We start from the raw sequence: 17123 nt of genomic DNA on the forward strand, positions 1-17123 counted from the left end.
TGTCTCTTTGCTCTTGGAGTATCAATATGTATTGGGCATAAACAAACCAGGCACTGTTCTTGGCTACAAATAAGGCAGAGTCCATTAAGGAGGCTCTCAAGGGAGGAGGGGTGAGGAGACACATTACAAATATTAGGAAGCAGATCATTTACCTACTAGCAAGTACTGTGGAGAAACCAGCATGAGAACAGGACGTACTGAAAGTTTGTGTTGTTTGATAGAGAGAGCTCTGGAGGGGTGGGCAGTTCTGTGAGCTGTCCCAAGAAGATAATGCTGAGTTTCCAGCAGCTGGAGACTCGGTCAACCTATGTAACTACTTGAGGAAGCAAACCTGGGACTCAACTACAAGAGGAGATCCTGGAATCTCCCTGGCTGGGCAGTGCTGACTGAAAGCCAACAACTTCTGATCCTCTGGGTGCCTGTGAAGATCAGTTGTACGGTGCTAGCTCTTGCTAACAGGAGGAACTGCAAGAGCCCTGGGATTTATGAGTCCCTCTTGCTTGCTGGCAATATTTATGATCCCTCGAGGAAGAAGACAAGACCTCAGTTACTAAACATCCCTGAGGCGATAACGTTACTTACTTGCGTCATTCAGGAGAAAATACACATTCTTGTCTGGAACCAGGACCAGTTTTTAGAGATTATAAGCAGATTGTTGGCTGAAAGTATGTGACCTAAAGTGATGGGGTGGAGGAAGGGGTGTAAAGGTGGGCAGAAAAAAGAGAGGAGTATAAATAAATTCATGCCATCTGCTTCTTAAAAGTCTGTACAAGCAAAGGTATTAAAAAAAATAAATCCTGCACGATGGGTAAGCTTTGGCTGCTAGTAGCTATATACCAAAGCAAGTCAAAAGCACAGTGTTGCTTTTGGTAGAGAATCCAACTACCACATTTGTGGCAGCAGGAAAGGATGGTATTCATGTGGCAGAAATTCATCCTCAATGTGAAGAATTGGACAAGTAACTGGCAGGCCATGTGTTTGAGCCCCAAGTCCATCGTATGAGGAGCAGATATGAAAACAACTTACCTTACCTTCAAAGATTTTGAACTCCAGAATTCTTTAAATTTCTTATCTCTTGAATCTTACAGAACTGGATGTTGCACTTGAGACCCCTGAGCCCTTGAGTCATCTTATATTCCAATGTGTCACCCTGTTGTCTTCATGTGTTCCTTATCCTGCTTGGGGTTCTTGGTCATTTTGTTGAACACTGTGCCTGTTTACCATCTGTCCAGTGTCCTCTCAACATTTTCTCGTGCCAATGACAGGCCCCCCAAATCCCTATCATTCTATGCATCAGTTCATATTAATGAGCTCCCCAGCATTGCTGGAGTGACAAAACTAGGTTGGTAGTTTTGTGTACAGAGGAGAGGTCCTTACTGTTCCTCTGTACATCATTTATTTGCTGTTAAGAACTTGTCACATCTCCCAAATTTGCCTTTTCCTTGTCATTCCTAATAGTCATATTAAAATAATTAAAACATAGGCTTTGTAACAAAAAGTTCTGGAGTTGGGTCCCAACTACCACTTACTAGCCTGTGACTTTGGGAACTACTAAACCCTCCAAAACCCTCCAAACCCTCCTTAGGTCTATTTTTCTTAAGTTTGAAAATGAAATAAAAATCCTAATTTTGCAGAGTTACAGTAAGGGTTAAATGACTGTTTTATGGTATCTTGAAAGATTTATGCAAATTGTGAAAAAAAAAACAAAACAAAATTATACACAGATTTCAAAACTTTGTTGTTCCCTAAACTTTTCAGCTGTTTTCCCAAGAATTCCAGATGTTAGAATTACTTAAGACACAGAGCTCTCATGTGCCGGTTCTTCTTTCCAGATGCCCATTGTGGCCTGTGTGTGATCTCACCCAGAAGCTGGGAGTACAATCCAGGTCTTCCGCGTGGGTGGGTGGTACCAAATTACCTGAGGCATCATTGCTGCCACTCCATTGGCAAGAAACTAGAGTCTGGAGCTGGAGCTGGGAAGTAAACCCAGGTACTATGATGTGGCCAAGTTGGCTCTTCCCTCTAGCAGACAGCACTTACAATTTTATCTCCTCTCCTCTATTTAGTTCCCAAGATCAAGTTCTTCTCTAACAACTTTGGCAGACCGGATTTGATTGCTAGCTCCAACTCCTGACACCAGCTTCCCTTGGGAGGTGGTGATAATGGGTTAAGGATTTGGGTACTGCCACCCATGTGACTGCATCCCTGGCTCCCAGCTTCAACCCCAACCATTGCAAGCGTTTGGGAGTGAATTGGCAGGCATGAGCTTCTTCCCAGTGGTCTGTTTTTGCTTTAAGAGTTAAAACACACAGTATGCTCATTACACCACCCTTGCCTTGGCCCTCATTACTTCTTAGGAAAGCTGTGCCAATCACTGGTCACTGCTGAGCCCCAGCCTATTCCACATTGCTCTCCGACTAACCTTTACAGAATAGCCCTGAACTTTGAATGGCTGCCTGTGGCCCCAGTCTACCTTTGCTGCCTTACCTCACACTACATTAGCATGCTTCTTTTGCTGTTCACTTGGCAAAATACTCTTCTGGCCTGTCATTACACCAGTTCCTCAAGGTTTCAATTTTTCACAGGTGTCCCTCACTGAAAAGTGTCTCTGCCCTGACTGAGCATTGTGGAATTCACCACTTCACTCTGAATTTTATTTGCAAACATGTCATATTCATAGCTAGAAGATAAGCTTCTCTTTAGTTCAAAGACTGACTTCATCCTCCAGCTTACTATTTTTGTTATTCTCAAAGGCATTAAAAATAAGTCCTAAGGGAATGAAAACCTGAAATAACTTTGGGAATCACATTCCAAATAAATAGAGCTGAACTGGTACTTTACCACTCTAGAATGCTTTTGTCTGCCAGTTTATTTCCCATCTGATGTGAAAGTAACATCTTTATCGGCCTCCACTTGGAAATTTAAGTAGTTAGCAAAAGCATTTACTATCAGTATTTGTTTCCAAAACTCATAAATGAAAGATGGTACTCCCTATAAAAATGATGCACAGTAAGTTCTTCTCTTGAGTTGGTGTATTCCAGTGATATATTTTCAATGTCAGAAAATTTTTTGTTACTAGAAATAAAACTTAGGATATATTCCAGGATATTGAACCTTCTTTTGATGCTGTTATTTTCTTTCCCCTCCTAGTTTATACCAGTTGCACTTACAGTTGCTGTTTCTTGTTCAGTATCCTGAAGACCATGTAGCAGTTTTAAGTATAAATATTCTTTTCATTTTCAGGGATTCTGTAGCTGGGCATCTCTTGTAAAAACCTGTTCCAGAATCAATGTTTCAGCCCTCTCGACCACCAAGCCAGCACCAATGAGTCATCAATAACTTATGACTGATTTTATTTAAAATTAACTTGGAAGAGACTAGTTAACCTAGGTATTCCTAGATGATTTTGCTGAGATTTTGTACTAGGTACTGTTACAAAGTACAGTACTTTTAAACTGTAGTAAAAACAGGTGGAATTTCCCATTTAAATCATACTAAAGCATATACAACTTTGATAATTATTAGTACAGTTACAATGTCATACATCCATTACCACTGTCTAGTTCCCAATCTTTCATCATCTCAAAACACCACCTACACACGAAGGAGTCATTCTTCCCTTCGTTAGTTGCTGATAACCAACTGGTATTTTTTTTAAATAATCCATATAAATTGGAACATAAAATACATGGCCATTTATATCTGGCTGCTTTCATGCAGGATTCACTCCAACACCAACATTTAACATGTCAATCATCTCATTCCTTTTTATGGCTGAATAATATTCCATCATAAGGACATACCATGTGGTGTTTATCCATTCATTAATTGATGAACATTAGGCTATTTTCACTTTTTGGTTGTTGTGGCTAGTGAACCTGTGAACATTTGAGAACCAGGTTTTGCTTGAGCAACTGCCAACTCTTTTGGCATATAAGCAGGCCTGATATTACTGGTCATGTAACAGTGCTGCTTAAGAAAAGTCTAGGTTCCAGGAATTTACATAATAATGCAAATAAAACCTCATAGTGGCTCTAACTCTAGCTTTTGGGAGTCTCATTTCATTTCATAAAATGTAGCAAGTTTTTGTATAAGTTAGTCATTTTCTTATGTAAGCATACAAATTACCTGGGAAGCCTTTTAAAAAATGCAGATTTCTAAATTCAGTGCCAAAGATATAATTCAGTAGTTCTGGATGCTGAGCAATTGTATTTTTAAACAAGCATCCTGGTTGAATCTGATGGACATGGTCTTCCCACTTGAGAAATTCTGAACAGCTCTCTCACAGCTGAAATCAAATTAGGCAGAGGACATTAAAGGAATAAATTGCAACTTCCCTGTCTTCTTAATCTTCAAATAAACCCTTAAACTTAAAATGGACATATAATATGATAGAATATATTTGCCAGGAGAAAAATTCAGTTTTTGTATAGGAAACATTTTTTTCCATTTTACTAGAAGTGTGACCAAGAAGAGACATGTCATGTTAGAAGTAAAACTCCACAAAAGTACCATTCTGAGGACTCCTACCATAAAAATGTCAACATTAATGGTTAAATATTGCTTTGGCATCTGTTGGTTTTTTAAAAAAAGCTCTCAATCCAGCTTATTCTTTGATAATCATTTTTAAAATAAGAATTCTGTTCCAATATGAAACTAGCTGCTAACTAAATTGAATCCTTTCCTTGACGAGGCATCATATATTCACAGCTGTTAACATGAGATTTACTGAGCAACATTCCCCTCGGACCTATAGCTTTAGACTCGGGGGCAGGTGAGGGTGGGTCCTAAAAAGCCAACAGGCATTATTTCTAGATCTAGCTATTTAAGGGCAGCCAAGTTAATCCTGGAAGGTGGTTCTGCTTTCAAATATTTTAACTCATTTTGGCCCTTAAAAACAAAAAATCTTGAGCAATTTAGGAAGCTTGGTTTAATTAATCATATTTAACATAAGCTTCAGTTATTTTTCCTTTACATAAATCAACAAAAGCCCTGTTAATTACAATGTGAAGAATACTCTACAAAAAAAGAATTTCCATAGAAATGACAGTGGGGCCTTTCTCGTCACTGGGGGCAGCTGCTGCAGCTTCTTCTGCATTGGACAGCTGCAGCCTGAATGCATGTTCTTCATTATGATGATCTAGATTTAGGGAAGTACAAATCACAGCAAAAATTAAAGTTTTCATCTTTAATGAAATGACTTTGGAAATAACGCACATTTCCATGACACCAACACTACAGTTTTCGGAGTCACATTAAAGATACACAGAATTACATCCGTAATTAATATGAATGCCAACATTTCAAGCAGTAATTTCTGTTACATGGCAAACAAAATCAAGAAAGCAACCATCAAACAAAAGAGACCCATGGCTTCAGACAAGGCAAATCCCAGGATAGCATATGAGAACAGCTGCTGCTTCAGCGAAGGGTTTCTAGAAGAAACACAATACAGGACTGTTACTCTGAAAATAGTGGTCTTAACATGTTTGGTCAATGTCAGAGAATCAGGGGGCTTCTACAGGCATCTGTAAACTGGAAAGCCTTTAGAAGATTTACTGGGACCCTTTTTGCTGCTGTCTCTGCTATTCCTATCTCCCTAACACCAACCACGTGACACAAGGCTATGGCACTGTCTCCAGGTGTCATTTTAAGTGGTTAGCTTAGATTCATTAGAAAGGGTTCTGACAGCCTTCTTATCCCTATGAAAAATATGTTCTAAACCTTCTAAGACAGTTTAGAAATAAGACCTTAAGTCAGATAGACTTGCTGCTTTCCAAGAATTTGCTCTATTAATCATTCCCAATACATGTAAGGGTTGCAGATCCGGAACTCAGATTGCATTAAAGTTCATTTCCTGCCACTCACCAGCCACAACGCAAGGCAGGTGGTTTAACCCCTACAACGCTGGTCTTCAGAGTTGTTAGTGTTAAGCAAGATGATGCACAGAAAGCCCTCATAATGGAATGTAAGATGGAGCAACACTTAACAAATTAGCTACTATTATCTCACTAGCTTTCTAAGTTTCCAGCTATTTCTACATTTTCTACATTAACTTACTGGGAGAGGAATGATTACCTGGCATAACCAATGATGAGGCTGCCAAAAACTGTTCCAATACCAGCACCAGAACCAGCCACTCCTACTGTTGCGGCCCCTGCACCAATAAATTTGGCAGCAGTATCAATGTCTCTGCTGATTGCACTGGTCTGAAACTCCCTTCGGATTAGTTGAGACACACCATTCTGGGCCCCATTAAACACTGTAGAGCCCTAGGGAACAGGAAATAAAGGCAAAGGTCAACTCAGCATTCACACTTGTCCGTGATTTCAATTACGGTCAAAATGATAATTACTTCTTATTTTTGTAGCTGAATGTGAATAGGGAGTGGAATGGGTATAACAGGAAAGAAAAAAAAAAAATCAAGAGCTTATAATTCCAACCCTGTAGTTGAAAATCAATAAACAGTAATGTATGCTTTTCAGTGGAGCAGGTTTTTCAACAATCATGGCTACCATAATCTTAAATATAGGCAACTCAAACACTATCTCATGAGAACCATAGATTGAGTATAGTTACCTCATTTCTACTGTTACCACCTCTTACCTCTCCAGTCCTGGCCTCTGGCCGGGACAACACGGATGCAGAAATTGGTCTGTATGCAACTCTGGATCCAATTCGGATCTAGTAAGGAAAAAAAAAATGGTTCCAAGTTCAAGAATACAGGTGAGACTTCACTGACTTCCAAAGAATTAGAGACCTTCCTGTACTGGCTCTTCCCTTCGCTGCCATTGTCAATGTATGGAATTTTAAGAAAATGTCATGCTAATGAAACTGTCAAGCCTGCTATATAACTAATCTGTAATACAAAAAGCCAAAGAACAAAATTGGTCCCCTAACAAGCATTATCCTTAACATTTTAATTATTCTACTGCCATAATTCAGGTCAGAAACAAAAGCAATGAACACCCTAACTTCTTTGGTGGGTTCAGGAGGATCAGGCAAGCATTCCTGGGAGGGTCACACCTGTCATTTAAAATAGCCCGACAGTTTATAGCAACCCTCACCACCTCCCAGCTATTCCTGCATATCCATTAAACATAAATAAAATTTTAAAAGGGGTTTAATCAATTGCACACCAGCTTAATAACCAGAGAAATACTTTGGCCATAAGGACAGATTCCGCTCTGGCTTCCCTGCCCTTGACTGTCCACTACAGTAAGGTCACAGAATAACCCCTTCAGAAGCAAGTCCTGATTCTCTTAAAGACAAACCCTGCAGACGCACACGTCACCGAAAAGCCTACAAAATGATTAAGGAGGGAGAAAAAAGTCTGTATCCCACCGCAGGGCAGACGGTGGGCTCCCCCTCCCCCACGCGATTCCTCCGCCCACACATGGCGAGGCAAAGGCCCTCCCTCTTGCAGCAGCCAGTTTGACCTACAGCTAAGCACCGAGTGCACTACTGCAGACAACTAGGCCTCCCCGACCCCCCAGCAGCCTCAACAGGACCCCAACCCTCGCGTGGCCCCTAACCCGACGGCAACCCGCGGAGACAGGGGGATGGGTTGGGCCGGAGCTGGGAGGATTTGACCTACACGGAGCAGCAGGGGCCTGACAGCTAGGCCTCGGCTGTCCCGCAGCGCCCTGGCAGGGGGGCAAGCGGCAGTCCGAGACAATCCAGGACTCGGAGAACAGGAAAGGGCACTGGGCTAAAGGGCGAGGGCCCGCGGATCCCCGGGAGGACAGTGCCAGCAGGTTGCCCCAGTCAACCACGCGGACGCTGCAGGCCGGGAGGCCCTCAGGTACCAGGGCCAGCCCGGGCTACGCACCAGAGCAGGGGTGCAGGCGAGCTTGGCGCAGGCGAACATCTTACAGTCTTCGGGGCGGCGCGGCAGGAGGATGTGGGTGACAGGCGACTGGGATCCTCTCTGCGGGAGGCAAAGAGGCTTAAGGTCAAGTGCCCTCCAGGGGCCTGTCCTTCCCACCCGGGCCCCAAGGGTTCCCGTGCACGCCGTCACCTCGGGCTCCGTGCCCGCTGAGGTGGCAGCAGAATGAATGGGTCCCTCCTGAGCGCTGCTCCGCCCCGGCCAGGCCGGACTCCCGCGCCCTCCGCTTACCTTCCCCGGCACAGGCGGCGGCGGCGGCGGCAGAGGTCGAAGGAGTGGGGCTGAGCGCGCAGGCGCACACCGGCTCTTATCCGCGCCCCAGCACCCGGATGGAGAAGGCGGGGTATCAGACGCGCAGGGGGAGACGCTCAAGGTCACTTTGGAGTTAACTTTATTGGTAAACGGCCCGGAAGGACAAGGACGGCCGTCCGGTGTTGGTGGGCGGGGGAGAGGAAAAGAAGTGGAAGACCAAATTCCTCAGCGGAAAGGACCGCAGAACCTCTTTGGCGTTTGGTTTTCCCTGGCCTAAGGACGGTGGATCTTTTCCTTAGGCTGACAACCTGTGAAACCCGGCCTTTACTTCTCTGTAGGAACGCCTTTTCCGGTCCTCCCCTGTAGAATAGAACTGGAGTGCTGGCGTAGGAGAGGGCTCAAGGGGGTGTAGCTCACCACTCCAGGAGAAATTAGGGTCCTCAGTAAAGAGAAGTTTTATTCCCCTCAAATAATCCGCGACAGGGTCGCAGAAGTCCGACTAACCGTTACCCGCCCTAGAAGTACTGGGACAAGGGATGAGAAAGTTAAGACAGAGCTTTGTGACTTTGGACACAAAAGTGCTTTCCTATAAAGTGAGTGTGTGTGTGCAGTGTTTATCTTCCAACCCTGTGATTGTTAGAATTAAGGGATTGCAGAAAAGAAAAGAAAAGAAAAGAAAAGAAAAGAAAAGAAAAGAAAAGAAAAGAAAAGGTGGGTCTTGCAATGTATTTTTTGTAGAATTCGGAACGCAAACTTATTTTGACCATTTTCAAAATTTACTCAGTCTTTTGAATTTGAGATTGTAAATGTTCTGTATTTTTGTTTTTCTGTGACATAATCACAAGATTTGGCTCAGAAAAAGGATATCACAGAAGAACATATGCAATGTTAATACCGGTTTTTACCAACTTTGGAGAAAAAAGCTTAAGGTTTATTTTGCTTCTATTTTAAAGGCAGAGTTACCGGGAGAAAGATACTATGTTAATTCCCTCCAGGTCTTCCATATGGGTGGCAGGACCCCAAGCGCTTGGGCCATCTTCTGCTGCTTTCCCAGGCACATTAACAGGAAGCTGGATCAGAAATGGAATGCCCATATGGGATGCTGGCATTGCAGGGCCTGACTTAACCCATTAGCCAAATTACAGGCCCTCAAAATGTTTTCTTAAAAGGAATGCAGAAAGTAGCTGTTACTAAACCTGTTTTTTTCTTAGCTCCTTGAAAATTTCATTTAATCTAGTAGTTCTGACAAATTTCATTTAGTTGTTCTGACAAATGTCTACTACTTCCAGTAGCATAAGTCATCATAAAAGGTTAAATTTTTAGGATGCCCAGCCCAGCCCAGGAGATGGCTGGGGACCAAGCTCGATCCTACACTGCCAAGAGCCCTGGCATGAGACATCAGTCTAGAAGATCAGCCTTGAACTAGTTACCACAAGAGGGCATGAACAGAAACCCTGCAGAGGATGCTCTTAGAACTGAAAATTGAAAAATTAGGAAAACCTTGTCACTGATTCAACCTCAAGTGCAAATTGTTCAAAAATTACATGACTTTAATCATTTTAAGCTCAGTCTTTAGCCCCTGCCACTACCTCACCCACCCCAAATAGAGAAAATTCACATGAATAAGAGAGCTCAAGTACTAAATTCTAACCTGCAGTTATGTGGTGGCTAAGTGGAACAAGCAATAAGGCCTTGGGCTTCAACAATAGATTTTTTTTTTTTTTAGAGAAAAAGTTATTCTAAGTGGATTTGTGTGCAGAGGTGGTTTAAATGACTTTCCTACTTATTCAGCACTGAATCAGTGGAAGCCACAGTTGAAGAGGAAGCGAAAGAGAAGCTGGACTCTCTAGCAGGGTTGTTTCCAGATGGCACATGATCCAGTTGCCTCTGCTAAGGAAGACGTTGAATGTCTATCTCTAACTCCAAGTCCTGCCTGTCCTGTTGTGTTGAGGGCTCTCTCTGTAGCCATGCTGCCATAGTACTATTCTAGATAGATTTGCTTAGTCTTTGTTTGCTTTTTATTAACAGACTTTTTGTTAACAGAAGGTGGGGAGTAGATCTTTTTTCCTTTTTCTTTTTTTGCCAGTAAATATTGTTTATTTAAAAGGCAAAATTGTCGAGAAAAAGAAAAACCTTCCATCTGTTGTTTTGTTCCCCAAATGCCAGCACTGCCAGAGCTGGGCCAGGCTGAAGCCAGTAGCCCAGAACTCTATCCAGGTCTCCTACAGGACCCCAAACATCTGGACCAGCTCCTGCTGCTTTCCAAGACAGATTAGCAGGCAGCTGGCTAGGAAGTAGAACATCCAGGACTCAAAACAGCGATCAAATGGGATCAAATAGGATGCTGGTGTTGCAGACAGTGCATTATGATGCTATTCCTGGGAAATGGATCTTGGATGTTGGAGAGACATCCATGTTGATTTGAGGGGGACATCTGCATAGAGAAAACTTAAAGAAAAAAGACACCTTCTATGAGGACATAAAGAACAAGGGCCCTGGAATTATCTCTGTATACCCATGGACTCTTCTGTGTGTGTGTGTGTGAGGACAGTCTAATAAGTTATGATACATTATAATTTGACAATAAATGACAAGCCTGCATAATAGCTTGGTGAAGAAAGGAATGAGGTTAGTGAAGAGAACCATGCTAGAGAGAACTTCCAAATACAGCCCTGCTTGCCCTTTCACACTGATTTCAACACTCTTCAAGAGTAGACTCTACTTCACCTCTTATTTCTAGGCTGGCCCTATGACTTGCTTTGATTGAGACAATGCATTGGAAATGAAGCAGTGTGGTTTCTGGGCCTACATCCCAAGAGACCTTGCAGCTTGCGTTCTTTGGAGAAGCCAGTCACCATATATAGACATGAGTCACGTGGCTCACAGAAAAGAGCCTGTGAAAGAGCAGAGGCCATCTAGGATTTTCTGTCAAGCCTTCCCTGTCTCCAGCAAGGGGAATACAATTAAGCCATTACCAGCCACCTTGGCCCACATTCCTGATTCAGAATCATCAAAGCGTTGTTGAGCTATTATATTTCAGGATTGCTTGTTGTGAATACATAGTTAAAACAGGAAATGTGGAGACAACAGCATTTGAATATGGGAAATGTCCGTTTTCAAAGTGTAGCCCATAGCAGAGCAGATAGAAGCCTGTGTCTTCCTGGCTCCCCTTGCTTCAAGTACTAAAGCAGAGTTATGCTGAACTTTTTAATGCTAATTAATCTAGCTTCAGGGAAAGGTTTGTTTTTTAAACTGATGAGTTTTGATTTATTTAAAAAATTAAAAAGTTCATTTTCATTTTATTTGAAAGGCAGAGTGGTAAATCTACTATTTGCTGGTTGACTTGCCAAAAACCTGCGACAACCGGGGCTAGGGAAGGCCAAAGCTGTGAGTCTGGAATTACATCTGGGACCCAAGTTCAGGGACCCAAGTATTTGAAATATCATTTGATGACTCCCAGCGTGTGTGCATTAGCAGGAAGCTAGATCCAAAGTGGCGTAGCTGGGATGCATGCCAAATGCTCTGATATGGGGTATAGGCGTCACAAGTTCTGACCCCCAAATTTAAATTTTCATAGCCTGTGAAATTTCCACCATCCTTCGCACACCACTGTGGTAAGAAAATGTGGTAAGAAAACATAAGTTACTTGTTAAAGTGAAACAAATTTTAAAATATGCTCTCTGTTAGAACATATCATTTTTCTTACACAAATTTTTATTTCCTACTATGGACTTCAGTTTTGGTATTGGTTTGTCTTTTTAATAAAGTCTGCAGGAGTAGGCAGCTGTGGTCCTGCTTTCCTGATTGGAGAGCATGGGCTCATAAGACTGCAGCTTCCCATTACCCCACACCCTGGGAGGGGGCAGTGATGATGGCTGAAGTAATTAGGTTCCTGCCACTGGCATGGGAGGCTTTGGATTGAGTTTGCATTGGAGCCATTGCAAGCATTTGGGTAGTGAATCCCACAGAATGCAAGCACTCTTTCTCATCACTCTCACAAGTAAGCACATAACATCATAAAAAATAATTTCTGAAAAATCCCTAAGCCTGCACTAATTTTTTTTTTTTTAGATTTATCTTTATTTATTTATTGGAAAGTCAGATATACAGAGAGGAGGAGAGACAAAGAGGAAGATTTCCACATGTTGATTCACTCCCCAAGTGGCTGCAATGGCTGGAGCTGAGTCGATCTGAAGCTAGGAGCCAGGAGCTTCTTCTTGGTCTCCCATGTGGAGGGCAGGGTCCCAAAGCTTTGGGCCATCCTCGACTGCTTTTCCAGGCCACAGGCAGGGAGTTGGATAGGAAGCAGGGCTGCTGAGGCAAAAACCAGTTCTCAGAGATGAGGAACAGCCATCTAATATCAACCCAGGGTGGTGCATATTCCAAGGATTCTGCTTAAGTTGTTTCAATAGTTCTGAAATGCTATCATTCTTGCTTGATCCAAGGATGAGAAATCCTTCTAATGTCCATTGGCTGACACAGTCGGCCTTAGAGTCTCCATTCACTGAGATATTGTCTGTCATCACTTGGCTGGAGTAGTTGTCCAATTTGTTCTGCCCTCCTTCCTCTGCTATAGTAACAGATATCATGTAAAGGCCCCAGTGGGCTGCCATAGCCTCTGTGTCCATCTGGGCTCCTTCTTTTCCACTGATGAGGCCCAGTTCTGACACATGCACTCTATAATCACAGGACCAGTCCTAGATGTCAGCCCTCAGGTCCCTTCATGTCCTCACCTGTGCCATCCCCCAGACCCACTGCAACCCCACAGTCAAGTGCCCATAAGAATGCTGTCGGGTGCGCCAGTGGGCTTTGCCCAGCACAATTGGCACCCCAGGCCACCCAACCCAGGCCCTGCTGGACTCCCACACTTGGGGCTCATGGACACACTGCTCAGTCCATCCACTGTATAGGTGGGCTAAAGGCCCTAGGCCAGGTGACTTGGGCTCCACCTCCAGGGCTGACGAACTTGACAGCCACCCCATCCCCCGCATTGAGCGTTAGAAAGAAAAATAGAATAAGATAGGCAACTGCTAGCACTCTGCTATGGTTAACACAGTTTTGACATTAACCAGGCCCAGGATGCCCGCCAGCTATTAGCTGCTTTTCCCCCTGCAGTGTAACACTGGCCTAGATATGATACAACCTAGGCCAGTGCCCATAGCTGAGGCAAAAATTTGTAACATTTTAATAAAATTTTATGTGAATAAATTTATCTTGGAAATATATTATTTAAATAAAATTTATAGCATAAAATTTATGTAAAGTTTATAAAATACAAAATCATAGTTTATATAATATTAAATTTTCATTTCAATAAATTTCAAAAAAGTATATAATTTCATTAAAATTCATATAAAATTTATTAAAATGTGATTTCTGTAAGTATATAGAAATTTTAAATTTTTTATATACAATTTTATCAGTTTCTCATAAAATCTATATAAATGTATGTTTCACATGTTTTATATATATTACATGTAAATATATACATTTATATAAACATTTCTATAAGATGCATATACATTTAAATAGAATTTTTTAAATTATTAAAATTTAACAAAAATATGTAAATGTACATAAAACTGATATAAACTCTTTAAAAAGTTATTTAATATTTCAATAAAATTAATTTTAAATTTTAATAAAATTTGTACACAATTTTAATGAAATTTTATAAAATTTTAGTAGAATTTAAAAATATTGTATATATTAAATGTTTTACATTTAAATTAAAATTTATAGCAAATTTTAATAGTTTATATACAATTAAAATGTATCAAATATATAATACAAAATGTGTGACATTTTTACAATGTAGTTTTAAATATCTAAAGATTTTTTAGAAATTTAAATAAATGGTTTTAAATAAAAAAGTTAAGTCATAAAATTCTACAGTTTATTATAACTTTTATAAAATATTTGAAATTTCATACAAATTTTAAATAAATTTTGATATTTTACATAAATCTCACAGCTTTATATAAATTTTATAAATTGCATATAAATTTTATTTTAAAATTTTAACAAAATTTAAAAATTCACATACTAAATTTACATAAAATTCACACAAAAATTTAATTTTTATGAAATTTATGTGCAAGTTTACTAAAATTTATATTGATAATATAAAATGCATATTGTATATAATTTACATAATTTTATTAACATTTAAAAATTTAATGGATTCTATGTATAGATAAAACTTACAGTTTCTATTTTTAACTTATATAATTTATATAATTTAATATGCCACAATCCAGTTTGTTTTATTCCCCAAATGTATTATAATCTCTTTTTGCTACATCCTCATTATTTCAAAGAGAGGAATATAGAATAATCATGTAAAAACTAGTGCCGGTGGGCCTGGCACAATGCCTAGTGGCTAAAGTCTTTGTCTTGCATGTGCCAGGATCCCATATGGACACTGGTTCATGTCCTGGATGCTTTACTTCCCATCCAGCTCCTTGTGGCCTGGAAAAGCAGTCAAGGACAGCCCAAGGCCTTGGACCCTGCACCCGCATGAGACACCTCGAAAAAGCTCCTGGCTTTGGATTGGCTTGGCACTGGCTATTGCGGCTGTTTGGAGAGTTAACCAGCAGATGGAAGATCTTCCTTTTTGTCTTTCCTTCTGTGTAGGTCTTACTGAAAAAATAACATTTGCTTTCTACAACAGAGAAGCTGGTTTCAATTCCTCCGTCTGTCTTCTGACTCTGTCTTCCTACAAATTCAGTCTCTGAGAGACAATGGTGACAGCTCAAATGAATGATTTACTTCCTGTCACTGAAGCTGGACCGAGCTCCCACCTCCTGACGGGCTCCAGCCTTGGCATGGGCCCTTGGGAAGTGAACCAGGGAATGGGCACTCTCTCTGCCTCTCATATGAATAAAAACTTAAAAAATAAAAAAGTAAAAAATGACACCCTGAATTTCCAACAAACTTGTTTGAGTAGTATTTTAATTTCAGAAATCTTATATCCCCAACCTTTTATGGAAATGTAAAACATATTCAAAAGTACAGTGAACAGTGCAACAAATGCCTACCTGTATCTCAGCCTCAACAATAATCAGTCTTGTGTCATCTCTTCTTCCTCTCATAAACTCTTTTCTTTACCACTACATGTTATATTGAGCAAATTCCAGAAATCATATTTAAATAAGTGCTTAAGCATGATCTCCTAAGAACTCTTTTTCTGAAAATACAATCACAATAACATAATCACACAAAAATATATAGTAATTCCTTACTAGCATCAAACATCCCTGCTTGTCTCATAGTATTTTTTTAAAATGAAAGATTTGAACATGTCTACATATTATAATCAGGTATGTACCTTTTAAGCCTCTTTCAACTTACCGATTTTCCCCCTCTTTTAGATTTATTAATTGAAGAAATGGATTATCTGTCTTATAGTTTCCCCACATTCTAGATTTTGCTAATTTTACCCTCATGATGTCATTTGACATATCATTTTATCCCTATATTTCCTAAAAAGTGTTAATTAGGGGTATAGATTTAATCAGATTTGAGTTTTTACTTTCATTAAGTAGATATTGCAGGCAGTGGTAGTGGGCACTTCCTGTGTGTATCACTTGGGAGGCATATCTGGTTTATCATTTTCCTGTTGCTAAACCTGATCAGTGTGGTCATCCTGATTTCGATGTTATGAAGTTCCCCATAACTTTTGCATTTAGTGATTCTCATGGTCATTGATGATAATTGCTTAGACCCATTATTTCATTGAAATTGAAAAATGACAGCATATTCCCATAATTTCCTCTTCATTTGTTGGCTGGGATTACTTAAAAAATTCTTTTTTATTAATTACATTGCATTATGTGACACAGTTTCATAGGCTCTGGGATTCCCCCAACCCCTCTCCGTACCCTCCCCCCATGGTGGATTTCTCCACCTTGTTGCAGTATTACAGTTCACATTCTGGCTGGAATTGCTTTCACACAGAAATCCCCTCATTATTTTTGTTACCCCATATTATGATTAGAATAGAAAAAGCAGGATAATTGGATTCTTTCACTTGCTAGTTTTGGGAATATTGGGTCCTATAAAATGTTAAACCATCAGGAAATGAGTATGGACTGATTTATCTCATAGAGTAAAAGTAGGCAATATATCCTTAAGGAAATTTGGATGATTTTCTGCCTTTGAAAAAAAAAATTGGACTGGGCAAGCTCTAGATCTCTTAAGAATGCTTAACAGTCCATAATCTTTTCTTGCTCCTGAAAAACATTTATACTTTCAATAGTAATTTTCAAAGAGAATTATTTTAACATGCTTTGCCAAAGAATGTGCAACAATTTCCTGAGTTGGTCTCAAAGTTCTGCATGCTAGTATTTGTTTAGGAATTACTTCAGTATTCAAAAAAAAAAAAACTTATGCCAAAATTTTAATTTTAGGTTAAAAAAATTTTAAACTTGACATTTTAAATAATAGAAGACTGTAGTAGTATGTAGAACCCTTTTTCACCCTTTTCCTTGACTCATTAGTTTTGACCTTTTTTTTAGCAGCTCCTTCTTTCACTGTGTACACTCTCTCATACACACAGAGAGACATGTATGCACATATGTATGGTAATGTCTGTATACACTGACATCTGGGAGCATGTGTCTATAAACAAAAGCCATTTGAAATTACTTCTTTGACATTTCTGTGCTTGTTTGTCAGAACAAGAAGATTCTCTTGCATTGCTATCATGAAGTTATCATATTTGGCAAATCTAACACTGATGTAAGACTTTTATCCTATTTATAGTCCATATTCAGATTAATCAGCTGTCTCAATTTTTAAAAATTTTCAGTAAAGTATATTTAAACATTCATAGAAGACTCTTTTCAAATGTGACTGATCTGATACATTATCAACTGCTACTTCCCTAAAGTGTTTCTTACTAACAAGAACATGCTTCTGCACAAATGCAATGGGATATTTTCTATTATTTCCCTATCTCCAGTTACTAATCAGACTCAAA

The 17123-nt window shown here is 40.1% G+C and overlaps 2 protein-coding genes across 4 annotated transcripts in view; both read right to left on the bottom strand.

Annotated features, from left to right (window-relative positions):
- Nucleotides 1–4197, bottom strand: part of ATF2 (activating transcription factor 2) — a 95342-nt gene extending 91145 nt beyond the window's left edge. Inside the window, exons 1-3 of one of the 2 annotated variants that reach the window (XM_040971752.1) lie at nt 4129–4197; nt 3171–3275; nt 583–674 (exon numbers count right to left, since the gene is read on the bottom strand). The gene's annotated coding sequence lies outside the window, so the exon portion shown is untranslated. Of the gene's footprint in view, nt 1–582; nt 1361–3170; nt 3276–4128 lie in introns of those variants that run through there. The other variant, XM_040971753.1, reaches the window with a different exon arrangement.
- ATP5MC3 (ATP synthase membrane subunit c locus 3) lies at nt 3658–8198 on the bottom strand. 2 transcript variants are annotated; one of them, XM_040971767.1, is made up of 5 exons: nt 8120–8198; nt 7832–7930; nt 6607–6684; nt 6079–6272; nt 3658–5140 (listed from the first exon to the last, which is right to left on the bottom strand). In XM_040971767.1, exons 2-5 carry the CDS (start codon nt 7868–7870, stop codon nt 5131–5133), a joined length of 321 nt encoding a protein of 106 aa, XP_040827701.1. In that variant the 5' UTR covers nt 7871–7930; nt 8120–8198; the 3' UTR covers nt 3658–5130. The 2 variants fall into 2 exon arrangements, with proteins under 2 accessions (XP_040827701.1, XP_040827700.1); XM_040971766.1 differs by lacking the exon at nt 3658–5140 and adding an exon at nt 5174–5435.
- Between the last annotated feature and the right edge of the window lie 8925 nt (nt 8199–17123).

Source organism: Ochotona curzoniae, unplaced genomic scaffold (assembly GCF_017591425.1).
Source record: "Ochotona curzoniae isolate NIBS_2020 unplaced genomic scaffold, NIBS_Ocur_1.0 contig_2210, whole genome shotgun sequence".
Taxonomy (NCBI): domain Eukaryota; kingdom Metazoa; phylum Chordata; class Mammalia; order Lagomorpha; family Ochotonidae; genus Ochotona; species Ochotona curzoniae.